At 44.8% G+C, this 12,595-nt stretch overlaps 1 protein-coding gene and 1 long non-coding RNA gene across 5 annotated transcripts in view; one reads left to right on the plus strand and one right to left on the minus strand.

The window, feature by feature from the left end:
- Positions 1–8,503, minus strand: part of CCDC93 (coiled-coil domain containing 93) — a 96,411-nt gene extending 87,908 nt beyond the window's left edge. For 3 of the 4 annotated variants that reach the window (XM_023185200.3, XM_023185199.3, XM_023185198.3), the window contains exons 1-3: positions 8,310–8,503; positions 1,931–2,044; positions 106–200 (exon numbers count right to left, since the gene is read on the minus strand). In XM_023185200.3, the coding sequence (XP_023040968.1) occupies positions 106–200; positions 1,931–2,044; positions 8,310–8,351 (251 nt within the window). In that variant the 5' untranslated portion in view covers positions 8,352–8,503. Of the gene's footprint in view, positions 1–105; positions 201–1,930; positions 2,045–8,309 lie in introns of those variants that run through there. The other variant, XM_023185202.2, reaches the window with a different exon arrangement.
- Positions 7,686–10,017, plus strand: LOC111521651. Its single transcript, XR_002725020.2, has 2 exons — positions 7,686–8,435; positions 8,636–10,017. It is a non-coding gene; the product is annotated as an uncharacterized LOC111521651 (long non-coding RNA).
- The last annotated feature ends 2,578 nt before the right edge of the window (positions 10,018–12,595 follow it).

The raw sequence follows: 12,595 nt of genomic DNA on the forward strand, positions 1-12,595 counted from the left end.
AAAAGTTAAACTATGTAAAGTGTCCAGCCAACTTCTGGCACACAGTGGACACTCAAAAGTTACTTCCCTTCTCCCCACCTTTAGGTTTTCCATAGAAAAACTTACATTTTTTGACCTATCGTAGAGTTTTCTTGAAAGAGCAAATCAACATCTACATCAAAGTTGCAAGTGGTGATACACCAAGTCATTCCTCCTACTACCTGCAAGACATAAAGAAACTATTTGTTTTCTCTTTTTAGTTTGGGGAGAATGGAAGAAGTGAAAGGTAGGTGAATTATAAATAGCTCTAACAGACTCAGTAAACATACAAAATTATGTATCTTGAGAGAGAGAATGTGTCCTCCTTACCCCATCAACTATAATTAATCTAAAATGGCACCGTTACAGAAAACTTTCTGCAGTGACAGAAATATTCCGTTATCTGCAAGGACCAGGACAGTAGCTACTAGCCACATGTGGCTGCTGAGCAGTTGAAATGTGGCTGGCACGACTGAGGAGCTGACTTTTATTATTAAATGAATGTACTGTACATAGATCCTCTTTATAGTCAAAAGGACAGACATTCATTCTGTGTTTTATAGACCAGACACATGGGCAGCAAGGCTGACATTTTGTTTCCAGACATCTTACTTTTCTTATCTACCTGAGATGATTACCTACCTACTTTTCCCTTAGGAATTCTCTGAGATGCAAATGAGAGTAAGACTACAAACCCATTGTGAAACAAAATCCTTTTCAGACACAGTCTGATATTAGAAAAAAACAACGGTAAATCTTACCCCTGGCTGTTTTAGACATGTATGAGTTGCCCCATAAAAATGCAGATTCCAGGACCCAAGCCCAGACCTAGCTAACCAGAATTTCCATGAGTGAATCATGGGTTCTGTATTATAAAATAACCCAGAGTGATTCTGCTATGCACAGCCGGGACTATGACCCCATGGAGCACTTAGCACTGTCTTCCACAGCCTGCCCTGTCTGATTTGAATGCATCCTTTCTGTGCACAGTCCACTGTGGCACTTTTCTGCATCATGCCATTTATTCTGTGCATGTTGATTTACTTGTCTCTCATCCCTACTCTACAGAAATTGGGCTCTTTGAGAACCGTGCCTTTGTTTTTTCTTTGTGTCCTCAACACCTATTACTATGATTTGTGCATCATCATTCAAGGTTCTGCTGAATTAAAAGGTTTCTTCACATAGTGATCGCTCTCTCGTCCTAAATCAGAGCATTTACCTTCCACAGAATATCTGGCAACTGTCTGTGAGCACACTGACTTGGGATAGCTCATTATTAACTCTGATTATTTTATTTTCCATAAGTCTGATAATCCCCACACGAACTTTAAATTCCTTGAAAGAAGGAACTATTAATTTTGCTTCTCTGCATTTCCTAAAGCTTTGTGCACAGAAAAGGAACTGATGTATTCACTGATGCATCATTTCTGTCTTTGAAAAGAAGTTTGGGCCGGGCGCGGTGGCTCAAGCCTTTAATCCCAGCACTTTGGGAGGCCGAGATGGGCGGATCACTAGGTCAGGAGATCGAGACCATCCTGGCTAACACGGTGAAACCCCGTCTCTACTAAAAAATACAAAAAAAACTAGCCGGGCGAGGTGGCGGGCGCCTGTAGTCCCAGCTACTCGGGAGGCTGAGGCAGGAGAATGGCGTAAACCCAGGAGGCGGAGCTTGCAGTGAGCTGAGATCTGGCCACTGCACTCCAGCCTGGGTGACAGAGCGAGACTCTGTCTCAAAAAAAAAAAAAAAAAAGAAAAGAAGTTTGAACACTTCCATAATGAACCTGAATTAGGAAGAAATGGAAACACAGACATGGAGGAAGTTAAAACATCATCTCTACCTCCTTTCTTTGCCATGATTAACCATGTCATTCTGACAAAAGATAGTCTAATGGTTAGAAAGAGTTCCCCTTACCTTGTCAAAGGGAGACAAGCCTTTAATTCTTGCCCTGAAATACCCAGCTGCAACCAAGAGCTCCAGAATTTCAGTCAACTTGACATTTTGTTCTTCATCTTCTCTAGTTTCCACCTAAAACAAAAGGTAAAAGTGTGGCTGGTAAAAGCTATCCTGAATAAAGGAACACTAGGTATATCCCCTGATGCCACAATCTCATTGCCAAGGAGCAGATTACATTGGCTACATCACCGCAATAGATTCTCTGAAAATTCAGCAAGTGTCACACAGAAGCATGTGGACAGTGTTGCCGGAGTCACAAATGGGCCCCAGTCCTCAACGGGCTGTTAATCTTCATAGCTGAGGGAGACACATGCCCAGGTAGTATACACTAGTCATCACATGCTGAAGGAATCCAGGGAAAAGGAAGGTTAGAGCACAATACTTCCTTTTTCTCTAACCCATGGTTTACTCTGACAGTCTTCTCAAATAGATTATGACTCCTTACACACAGGAACAAGGTTTTATGGTGTTTTCTAAAAAAAAACTTTACACTTAGGACTCAGGGCTGGCGTGGTGGCTCACACCTATAATCCCAGTATTTTGGGAGGCTGAGGCGGGTGGATCACTTGAGGTCAGGAGTTCGAGACCAGCCTGGCCAACATGGTAAAATGCCATCTCTACTGAAAATACAAAACTTAGCCAAGTTTGGTGGCCCCTGCCTGCAGTACCGGCTACTCAGGAGGCTGAGGCACAAGAATCGCTTGAACCTAAGAGTCAGAGGTTGCAGTGAGCCAAGACCACAGCACCATACTCCAGCCTGGGCGAAAAAGCAAGACCCTATCTCAAAAACTTTATACTTTGCCGGGCACAGTGGCTAATGCTTCTAATCCCACCAATTTAGGAGGCCAAGAGGGGGCCAATCACTTGAGGTCAGGAGTTTGAGACCAGCTGGCCAACATGGCAAAACCCCACCTCTACTAAAAATACAAAAAGTGGGGAAAGGATATGAACAGACATTTCTCAAAAGAAGACATTCATACAGCCAACAGACACATGAAAAAATGCTCATCATCACTCGCCATCAGAGAAATGCAAATCAAAACCACAATGAGATACCATCTCACACCAGTTAGAATGGCAATCATTAAAAAATCAGGAAATAACAGGTGTTGGAGAGGATGTGGAGAAATAGGAACACTTTTACACTGTTGGTGGGATTGTAAACTAGTTCAACCATTATGGAAAACAGTATGGCGATTCCTCAAGGATCTAGAACTAGATGTACCATATGACCCAGCCATCCCACTACTGGGTATATACCCAAAGGATTATAAATTATGCTACTACAAAGACACATGCACACGTATGTTTATTGCGGCACTATTCACAATAGCAAAGACTTGGAATCAACCCAAATGTCCATCAGTGACAGACTGGATTAAGAAAATGTGGCACATATACACCATGGAATACTATGCAGCCATAAAAAAGGATGAGTTTGCATCCTTTGTAGGGACATGGATGCAGCTGGAAACCATCATTCTTAGCAAACTATCACAAGAAGAGAAAACCAAACACCGCATGTTCTCACTCATAGGTGGGAACTGAACAATGAGCTCACTTGGACTCGGGAAGGGGAACATCACACACTGGGGCCTATCATGGGGAGGGAGGAGGGGGGAGGGATTGCATTGGGGAGTTATACCTGATATAAATGATGAATTGATGGGTGCTGACGAGTTGATGGGTGCAGCACACCAACATGGCACATGTATACATATGTAACAAACCTGCACGTTATGCACATGTACCCTAGAACTTAAAGTATAATAAAAAAATAAAATAAAATAAAAATAAAAAAATAAATTCAAAAAGCAGAAAAAAAAAAAAATACAAAAAATTAGCTGAGCATGGTAGTGCACACCTGTAACCCCAGCTACTCGGGAGGCTGAGGCACGAGAATCACTTGAACCCAGGAGGCGTGGGTTGCAATAAGGCAAAACTGTGCCGTTGTACTCCAGCCTTGGCAACAGAGCAAGACTCTGTCTCCAAAAAACAAACCAACCAACCAAAAAAACGTTATACTGATCCGGAAGTTACTGACAAGAGGCACAGAAACAAAGAAGGGAATTCAAACACGTATCCCTCCCTGTTTTTGTACTTTAAAACAAATATATGAAAGGCTTCCAACCGAGATATATTAAAGGGTGATTATTGCCACATAATAGGATTGCCTTAAAAATAATAAATTCATCTAATATATGTATATCAGTATTTTGTATTTGTTTTTTGTTTTGGTTTTTTGTTTTTAGAGACAGAGTCTCGCTCTTTCGCCCTGGTTGGAGTGCAGTGGCGTGATCTCGGCTCACTGCACTCAGTTCCGGGAGGGAAGCTCCACCTCCTGGGTTCAAGCGATTCTCCTGCCTCAGCCTCCTGAGTAGCTGGAACTACAGGCATGTGCCATCACGCCTGGCTAATTTCTTTTTTTCCTTTTTTTTGTATTTTTAGTAGAGATGAGGTTTCACCGTGTTAGCCAGGATAGTCTGGATCTTCTGACCTCATGATCAGCCCGCCTCGGCCTCCCAAAGTGCTGGGATTATAGACATGAGCCATCGCACCTGGTCCTATATCAGTACTTTGATTGAAAATTTTTAATTTATATCCTCCTTTTACCCCAGATCTTTATCTAATACTGAAATCCATCTAAATATTCTAATACTCCTTGATCTATTTATTATCATGAACTACCTTTCCTCTCTTCTATTGCTGCAGAAAATAAAAAATCATCTCTCTATATAAAACACCAATAAGATACCCTGGTTCACATGCTGATACTCATCTGAGTCCTCCCTTACCCAACAATGCCTGTTAAGTCTTCCTTTACTATGCATCTCACATTTATCTTCCCTTCCCTTTTATTCATACTTCATTCCAGGACTCCTACAAATGCTTCTTCATCTTTCTTCCTTTGTTTTGTTCACCACTTCCTAAATCACAGCTTTCATGTTATCCCTCTTTAGCTCACCCTCCCAGCCATTATCAACAATGCACCACACACACTGCCTATAAGATAAACTCCAGATGTCTGGTTTCACATTCAGATCTTTGGCCACCAATCTATCTTTTCAGGTTCATCCTTTACCCCGAAAACAATCAAGACATGGCCATGGCTACGATATTCTCTAACCATTGAGAAATCACTTTCAAATCCCAGTTCCCATTCAACGCCATCCCTCACAAGTCTATCCTGAAATGGCCACTCTCTTCTGCATTTCTATTTTACTTATAGTCTATGCTGTACATATAACTAAGTATCAACATCTTCTAAGTGAGATATCTAGTGTTATGTACATGCTTGTCTTTCCAACTGGACTACTGATTGGTTAAGGAGAGGAGTATATATTATATATTGGGTTTACTACTCTGTATCAAAACAGCATTAAGCTCAAAGGACACACTTATTAAATAAAGAATGATCTACTAACGCTTACATAAAGTAAATGAACCTAAACTAGTCATGCATTAGTAAAATGTTTCGGTGATCACATCCCTGACAATGGAAACAAGTTTATTTTAATGTGTAAACTGCCAGGAAAGGGAGTATACATATTAAAATACAGTTAATACAGAATTATTAAAGTGACTGATAATCCCCTGCAATAGAGTAGGAGTGTGTGGGGAAGGCGACATCACTGAGCTACATCCGTCTCTGAAATGACCCTGGGCCAGTCCATTAAGGATCCTGAAGATCAGCATTCACTAGTTCCTAGTGGACATAAAAATTTTAAGTAATATAAATTATTCACACCTTCTCTCCCTTCTGCAAAAAATCTGGGATGGCTGAGAAACATCTACAAGTGAAAACACTCTAAGAGAAGAGAAGCTAAATAGTAGTTGTAGTTCGAGAAGACAGAGCCGAAAAAGAAAATGAGATAATATAAGTACTTTCTTAAAATTTCTGGGGTGTAAAATAGGAACACTTCACTTGTTCAATCATTTATTGTGAAAACACTTACAAGAAGAGGACAAAAAAATAAAAAACAAACAAACAAATAGGATCATCACTGCCTCAACACCTATCGAATGGGCACCCACTGGCCACCCCACTATAGATGCAGGGCCCATGCTTCCATCCACTCACCCCTAGAATGGAGAAGTTTACTTTTGCAATATAATTTGTGAAGTAATTGTGGCACAAGACACTAAACGGGAATGTATGACTGCAAATTCACTTAGCAGATTAACACTGAAATGAAATGGAAAAGAGCCATTGCCTGATCCACAGGGAATGAAAGACCCTCTCTTGAAGCAATAAAAATCCACCAGGCTGGTTAACACATCCAGTTGTTAAAACTAAATCTCTGACAAAGATGAACAACAATGAACTCTTACACCAAGCCCAATACATTTTCAACTTCTGTCCCCTATAGTTGTTGTAAGCTGGAAGGCAGGGCCCAGTCTAGCTTTCTTTGTAAAGGGTTAAAAAGAATGAATTTGAGCCGGGCAGTGGCTCACATCTGTAATCCCAGCTACTGGGGAGGCTGAGGGACAAGAATTGCTTGAACCTGGGAGACAGAGGTTGCAATGAACCGAGCTCACGCCATTGCACTCCAGCCTCAGTGACAGAGTGAGGCTCTGTCTCAAAAAAAAGAAAAAACCAATTTAATGAATTAACTGGTCTAGTGACAGCCTAATAACACAGACTATCCATATTTATATTTACTAGCTTCTGAACTGTATGATAATAATTTGATTATATTCACCCTGACCTCTTAATTGCCCAGAACTGTGTCAGGGTCTTGGAAAACAATGATGAATCAAACCTGGCCTCCTAGCAGTCAGTGAAAGTTTAAACGAAGGACACGCAGCGGCAGATTGCTATTTATTTATTTATTTAGCGGCAGGTTGCTATTTATTTATTTATTTATTTATCCATCCCTAGAAAGACCTCCACTGATAGTACTGCGGAACATTGGGCTGGAGGGATTTAAAGTAGAACGTGGGAGACCACACAGGAGGCCAGGCAAAAACTTGATGAGAGCCTACAATAAAGAAGTGGCAAAAAAGAAAACTTCAAATGTCACAGTACAAATCCTATTGTTCGCTATCCTGGGTCCCATCAAAGCAACGTGCATGTAAGGTTTTACCTAATACAGGGGTTCTGACAATATTATGCTTGTTAGGTTTTCTTAACACAACAAAATGGACTTGCATTCTGGGAGCACACACTGACAGACAAATCTGTCCTTTCATCACTATATCCCCAGCTTCTGGACACAGAACACAGTGATCTCTCAATTAGTGGATACTTGTGATAAGAAAGAATTGAGGATTTGGGAGGAGTACAGAGGAGGAAGATTGGTCACAGGCAGGTAAGCGTGAAGGGACTAGACTCACCAGGTCAAGCAGTCACTCTGCCCAATGCCTGCTCCAGAACCTTAGGAAAAAGGCAGAGGTGCGGCGTGGATTCCATTTCTCTCCAGAATCCAGTACACTAGACTAGCCTTTGAGTAAAATCAACTGAAAGGGACGACAGATGCAAACTACCTATGAGATGCTAAGTGGTATTTGCAGCCAAAAGAAAATGAATACACTTTCCCTGTGTTCCCAGCAAACGTGGAAATCCGGAAACCACTCCTGACCCTCTCCCTAGCACTGAGTGAGTACTTAACAAACACCTCTGGAAAAGAACCCCGCCCTCTTCTGGAGAAGCTGCAATGTTTCCGCCCAGAGCTCGGTCCCCCGCCACACAGCACCCCAGGAGTGCGTCCCACTCTGAACGCCCAGGCGCGATGACCCAGCGGGACACCTCCCTGGTGCGCGCAAGTCTCCCAAACTTCCTCTCGCCGCCCCGGTCCGGGTCAATTCAAGGAGAGTAGCATTCCCTCCCGACAGCAAGGCGGGTGGCGCTGGCCGCCGGGACCCTGCGGGGTGGCGGTAGGCGTCCCAAGGTCACCGCCCTTCGCACCACCCGAGCCCGGACCGCCTCGGAGAGCGGTCTCGTGACTCCAGCGCCCAGCAGCCTCGGCCCTCGGGGCTAGCCCTGCAGCTCGTGGTTGGGGAGCCTGTCCCGGACAGGGGGAAAGGTGGGAGCCCAGGGCCCCCCGGCGCTTGGGGCTGCGTCAGGGCAGGTGTCGGGCTGGGAAGGCCACCTCCGCCCCAAGAGACCCGGGAGCAGCTTAAGTTTGTCCCTACCCGCCCGCTGCTCCCTGCCCATGCAGGGGCACCCGCTCCCCGCCTCCAAGAAGAGGGTCGGCGCTTCCCGGAGGTGGATACACCTGAGGAAGGGGGCGGGGCGCCCCTAACGTACCCAGGGCCCGCTCAGCCAGCCGCCCCGTGGCTTGGCCCTCTCTTAGCAGGAACCCCGACGTGTCAGGGAAGGAGAAGGCGTTCTTACCTCCGGGAGACCCTGGCCCTCCGGCCCCTTGGGCAACCCCATGATCCGACCGGGCTGTCGTAAGGCGAGAGCGAAGCCCGCCAAGCGTCCGGAGGAAGCTGTCCCTGTCGCGGAGCTGCTACCGGGGTAAGTGCAAAGCGGAAACTTCCTCCGCCGCCGCCGCCGCCGCGGGCCGGGAGCGCCGCAGCCGGGCAGAGCATGCGCGCTGGGGCCGGAGCGCGGCGCCACTGCGCCTGCGCCACAACAGCCCGGGGAGCAGTGGGCTGGGCTGCGGCTTCTGGGGTTGTGCTGGATCTTCGCGCCGATTTTCTGAAGTTTTCTCCCAGGCGCTGCTTGAGAGGTGCTCTTCCTGCATCTTGAGGACATTTTGCATTTCGGCTCCCTTCGCTTCTCGCTGGCATCGGATACCCCAAGTGGGTCCTGTCTCCTCAGTGAATCAGACTTCGGAAACTCCCTAGCTTCAGGGTCAGAGTCCAAGTACAGATGAACTTGAGGATTCTGAATGCACGCCCAGCTCTAGCCCTTAGAAACTCACGCTTGGACAGACTTCTCCATATACAGTCCAGGAACGGACCCCTTGAGAAGGAATTCTTCATGCCGGCTGCCGTCTCCAGCGTCCTGGCCAGTGGCATCGCGTTCCCAGGAAACCTCGCTTTGGATATTGCCCACCACCCCGCCCCATTCACGGTTTCTGGGTCTTCCTGGAGGAATGACATCTCAGAGACAGCGGACTCCTGTGTTCACGTCATTTTAGCCGCCGCGTCCCTTATTTGGTGTACCCCTTGTCGGTCCCGGAGGATGGCAACTAGACAAAAGGTCACAGGCCCCCACACCCGCTCCATAACGGCTTCTTGGCTTTTTGTTTCTTTCAAGCGATGAGGAAAGAGATGACTTCCGTGAAAACTTTTGCTGTAGAAGAGATCCTTCCCTCTGTGTATGTGTGTGGGATCGGAAGTGTCAAGACACTCAGCTCCTTGAGATCAAAAAGGTTTTGTGTTGGCTTTCCTCCCTTCTTTGCATCCCTAGCATCTTTAAAAGAGTAGGCAGGCGCGGTGACACATGCGTGTAATCCCAGCACTTTGGCGGTCGAGGCAGGAGGATGACTTGAACCCAGGAGTTGGAGACCAACCTGGGCAACATAGTGAGACCTCCGTCTCTACAAAAAAATGAGAAAATTAGCCCGGTGCCAGTGGTCCCAGCTAGCCGGTAGGCTGAGGTGGGAGAATTGCTTGAGCCAGGAAGGTTGAGGTTGCAATGAGCTATGATAACACCACTGCACTCCAGCCTGGGTGACAGAGCAAGACCCTGTCTAAAAATTATATAAATGTATGTGTGTATATATACATGTGTGTGTGTATATATATGTATATGTGTGTGTGTGTATATATATATGCAGTGATGTTTTCTATTTTATTTTTATTTTATTTTATTTTTGCACCTTTTGTACTCCTCCTGGAGTTTATCCTGATAGACAGCAGTTTGTCTGGAGCCAGAGCTCACAAGTAGTTGGAAGTGCCCTAAGGACGCCATTTTGTTCTTAAATATAACTAGCAAATATTACTCAAAACTGTGCACCATCCCCAACCCCTGGTCCCCAATAATTTGAATAATGTGAATATGCAAGTTAAGGTATTGAGATGGGAACCCTCCTGTGTGGTATATCTTGCTCTTATGCTTTGTAAAGCCAATAAACCTCAATTTCTACTCTCATAACTTCCCAAATGTGTTGTTTTTGTAATTTCAAAACTGTCCTTCACTGAAATGGTACAGGTTGTTGGGGCATGGAGAGTGACAATCATTTGTGGCCACTGTTGAGTGACCAGACAGGTACTGATGCCTAGGAAAAGGTAGTAAGATCTCATATAGCAGGCAAGCCTAAACAGCTGTATATAATAGCAGCCTGGAGACTAGGGCCTGGAGAATAACAGGACTCAGGCCACACCCTGAGTTTCCTGTTATAATACTTCTGCAATGTTTTAAATAAGGACAAGTAGCTAATTTCCTCAGTAAAAAACTGTCCTTCCCAAGCGTGGTGGCTCATGCCTGTAATCCCAGCACTTTGAAAGGCCGAGGCGGACGGATCACCTGAGGTTGGGAGTTGGAGACCAGCCTGACCAACATGGAGAAATGCTGTCTCTACTAAAAATACAAAATTAGCCGGGCGTGGTGGTACATGCCAGTAATCCCAGCTACTCGGGAGGCTGAGGCAAGAGAATCACTTGAACCTGGGAGGCAGAGGTTGCAGTGAGCTGAGATTGTGCCACTGCACTCCAGCCTGGGCAACAAGAGCGAAACTCCGTCTCAAAAAAAAGAAAGAAAAGAGACTGTCCTATGTTGTTACAATAGGTATAGGGTGATAGTAACAGAGTTGAGGGATATGGGGCATGCTAAAAAAAAAAAAAAAAAAAAAAAGATCTCAGCAAAACAGCCATGATATCATTCAAGAAAGTTTGAACAGGGCTAGGTGGCACCTGCTTGTTGCCCTAGCAACTTGGGAGGCTGAGGCAGGAAAATTGCTTGAGCTCAAGAGTTCTGGGCTTTAGTAAGCTATGCCAATCAGATATCTGCACTAAGTATATCTGATTATATTTAATATACAGGGACCTCCAGGGAACCAGGTTGCCTAAGGAGTGGTGAACTGGCCTAGGTCAGAAAGAGAGCAGGTTAAAACTTCTGTGCTGATCAGTAGTGGGATCACAATCATGAATAGCCACTGCACTTCAGCCTGGGCAATGTAGAAAGACACTGTCTCTTAAGAAAAAAGAAAGTTTGAGTAGCCCATATTTGAGGGCAGGAACTCTTCACAGTCTTGAAGACCTTTAACAGCCAATGCAGAGAAGGAGGCTTGTGAGGAATCTCTCAGATAAATCCATCTCTCTCCCTTTCCCTTCACTCCAGGTACCCTCACAGCTTGTGTCTCCCTAGTGTGATATCTGAGGACTAGAAATCTGTCATTCTGTCTCTCTTCTGTACACCGAGTACAGAGCCGTGTGATGTTCTTCTAATTGCAAGATTCTTTGGAGCCTCACAAATACCTTCCAGTTCCTGGGTAAAGAGGTACCACAGTGATATAGTTTGGATATTTGCCCCACCCAGATCTCATGTCAAAATGTAATCCCCAGTGTTGGAGGTGGGGCCTGGTGGAAGGTGATTGGATCATTGGGGTGGATTTCTCATGAATGGTTTAGCACCAACCCCTTGGTGCTGTCTTCGTGATACTGAGTCACTCATCATGAGATCTGGCTGTTTAAAAGTGTGGCACCTTACCCTCTCTCTAGCTCCTGCTTTCACCATGTGACGTGCCTGCTCTCCTTTCACCTTCCACCGTGACTGTTAAAGCTTCCTAAAGCCTCCCCAGAGGCCAACCAGATGCTGGTGCCATGCTTTCTGTAAAGTCTGTAGAACTGCGAGTTAATTAAACCTCTTCTTTATAAATTACCCAGTCTCAGGTATTTCTTTATAGCAATGTGAGAATGGCCTAATACACATAGTAAAGAGCTTCCTGTTAGGCTTAGCTTTGTTCTGGAGGAAGTCTTCTATAAAGCCTCAATTATTCTGTCTCCAGGCTTCTCTCATTCCTTCTACATGTAGTGCAACAATGGGTGTTCAGTAAAGTAGACTGACACAGCTAGGTCACACAGCACAATAGAGGGAGTGCTGGAACCAAAGCCCCAAATTTCTCATTCCCCATGTTCTTTTGCTTATCCATCCAACCATCCATCCATCCATCCATCCATCCATCCATCCATCCATCCATCCATCCAACAAATATTGCTGAGTTTCTTCTACGTCAGTAGCTCTCAAACTTGGCTGCACATTGGAATCACCTGGATTCCACCCTTAGCAATTTTGATTTGATTGGGTTAGGGAGAGGCATGAATATTGAATTTTTTGCCTTGGAACATATTGTTTTATATACAACACAGGAGTGAATAGTGACTTCACTATGGTTTTGTTGCTTTATAGATCACAGTGGTATACAAAATTCAAAATCCATAAACAAAGAGCTCTTAGGTTAAATGAGTTCTTCCTAAAAATTCTTAATGGCATGCTGGTCTATTCTTAGGCAGTACAATTGTATAATGCTCCATCCTATATTTAGCATTTCACATTTCTACAGTAAAATAATGGAGGCACAGGCAGTGCAAGCAGATTTAAACCCCTTCTACTTCTGGACTGAAGGTTAGAAAAACACAGCGTGTGCACACACACACTTGGATGAGTTCTTCCAATACATTTTTGCCCCCAAAATGAGAGTTTTATCAAAGATTTTCAATAACTTTCAT

Source organism: Piliocolobus tephrosceles, chromosome 11, assembly GCF_002776525.5.
Source record: "Piliocolobus tephrosceles isolate RC106 chromosome 11, ASM277652v3, whole genome shotgun sequence".
In the NCBI taxonomy this organism is placed as follows: Eukaryota; Metazoa; Chordata; class Mammalia; order Primates; family Cercopithecidae; genus Piliocolobus; species Piliocolobus tephrosceles.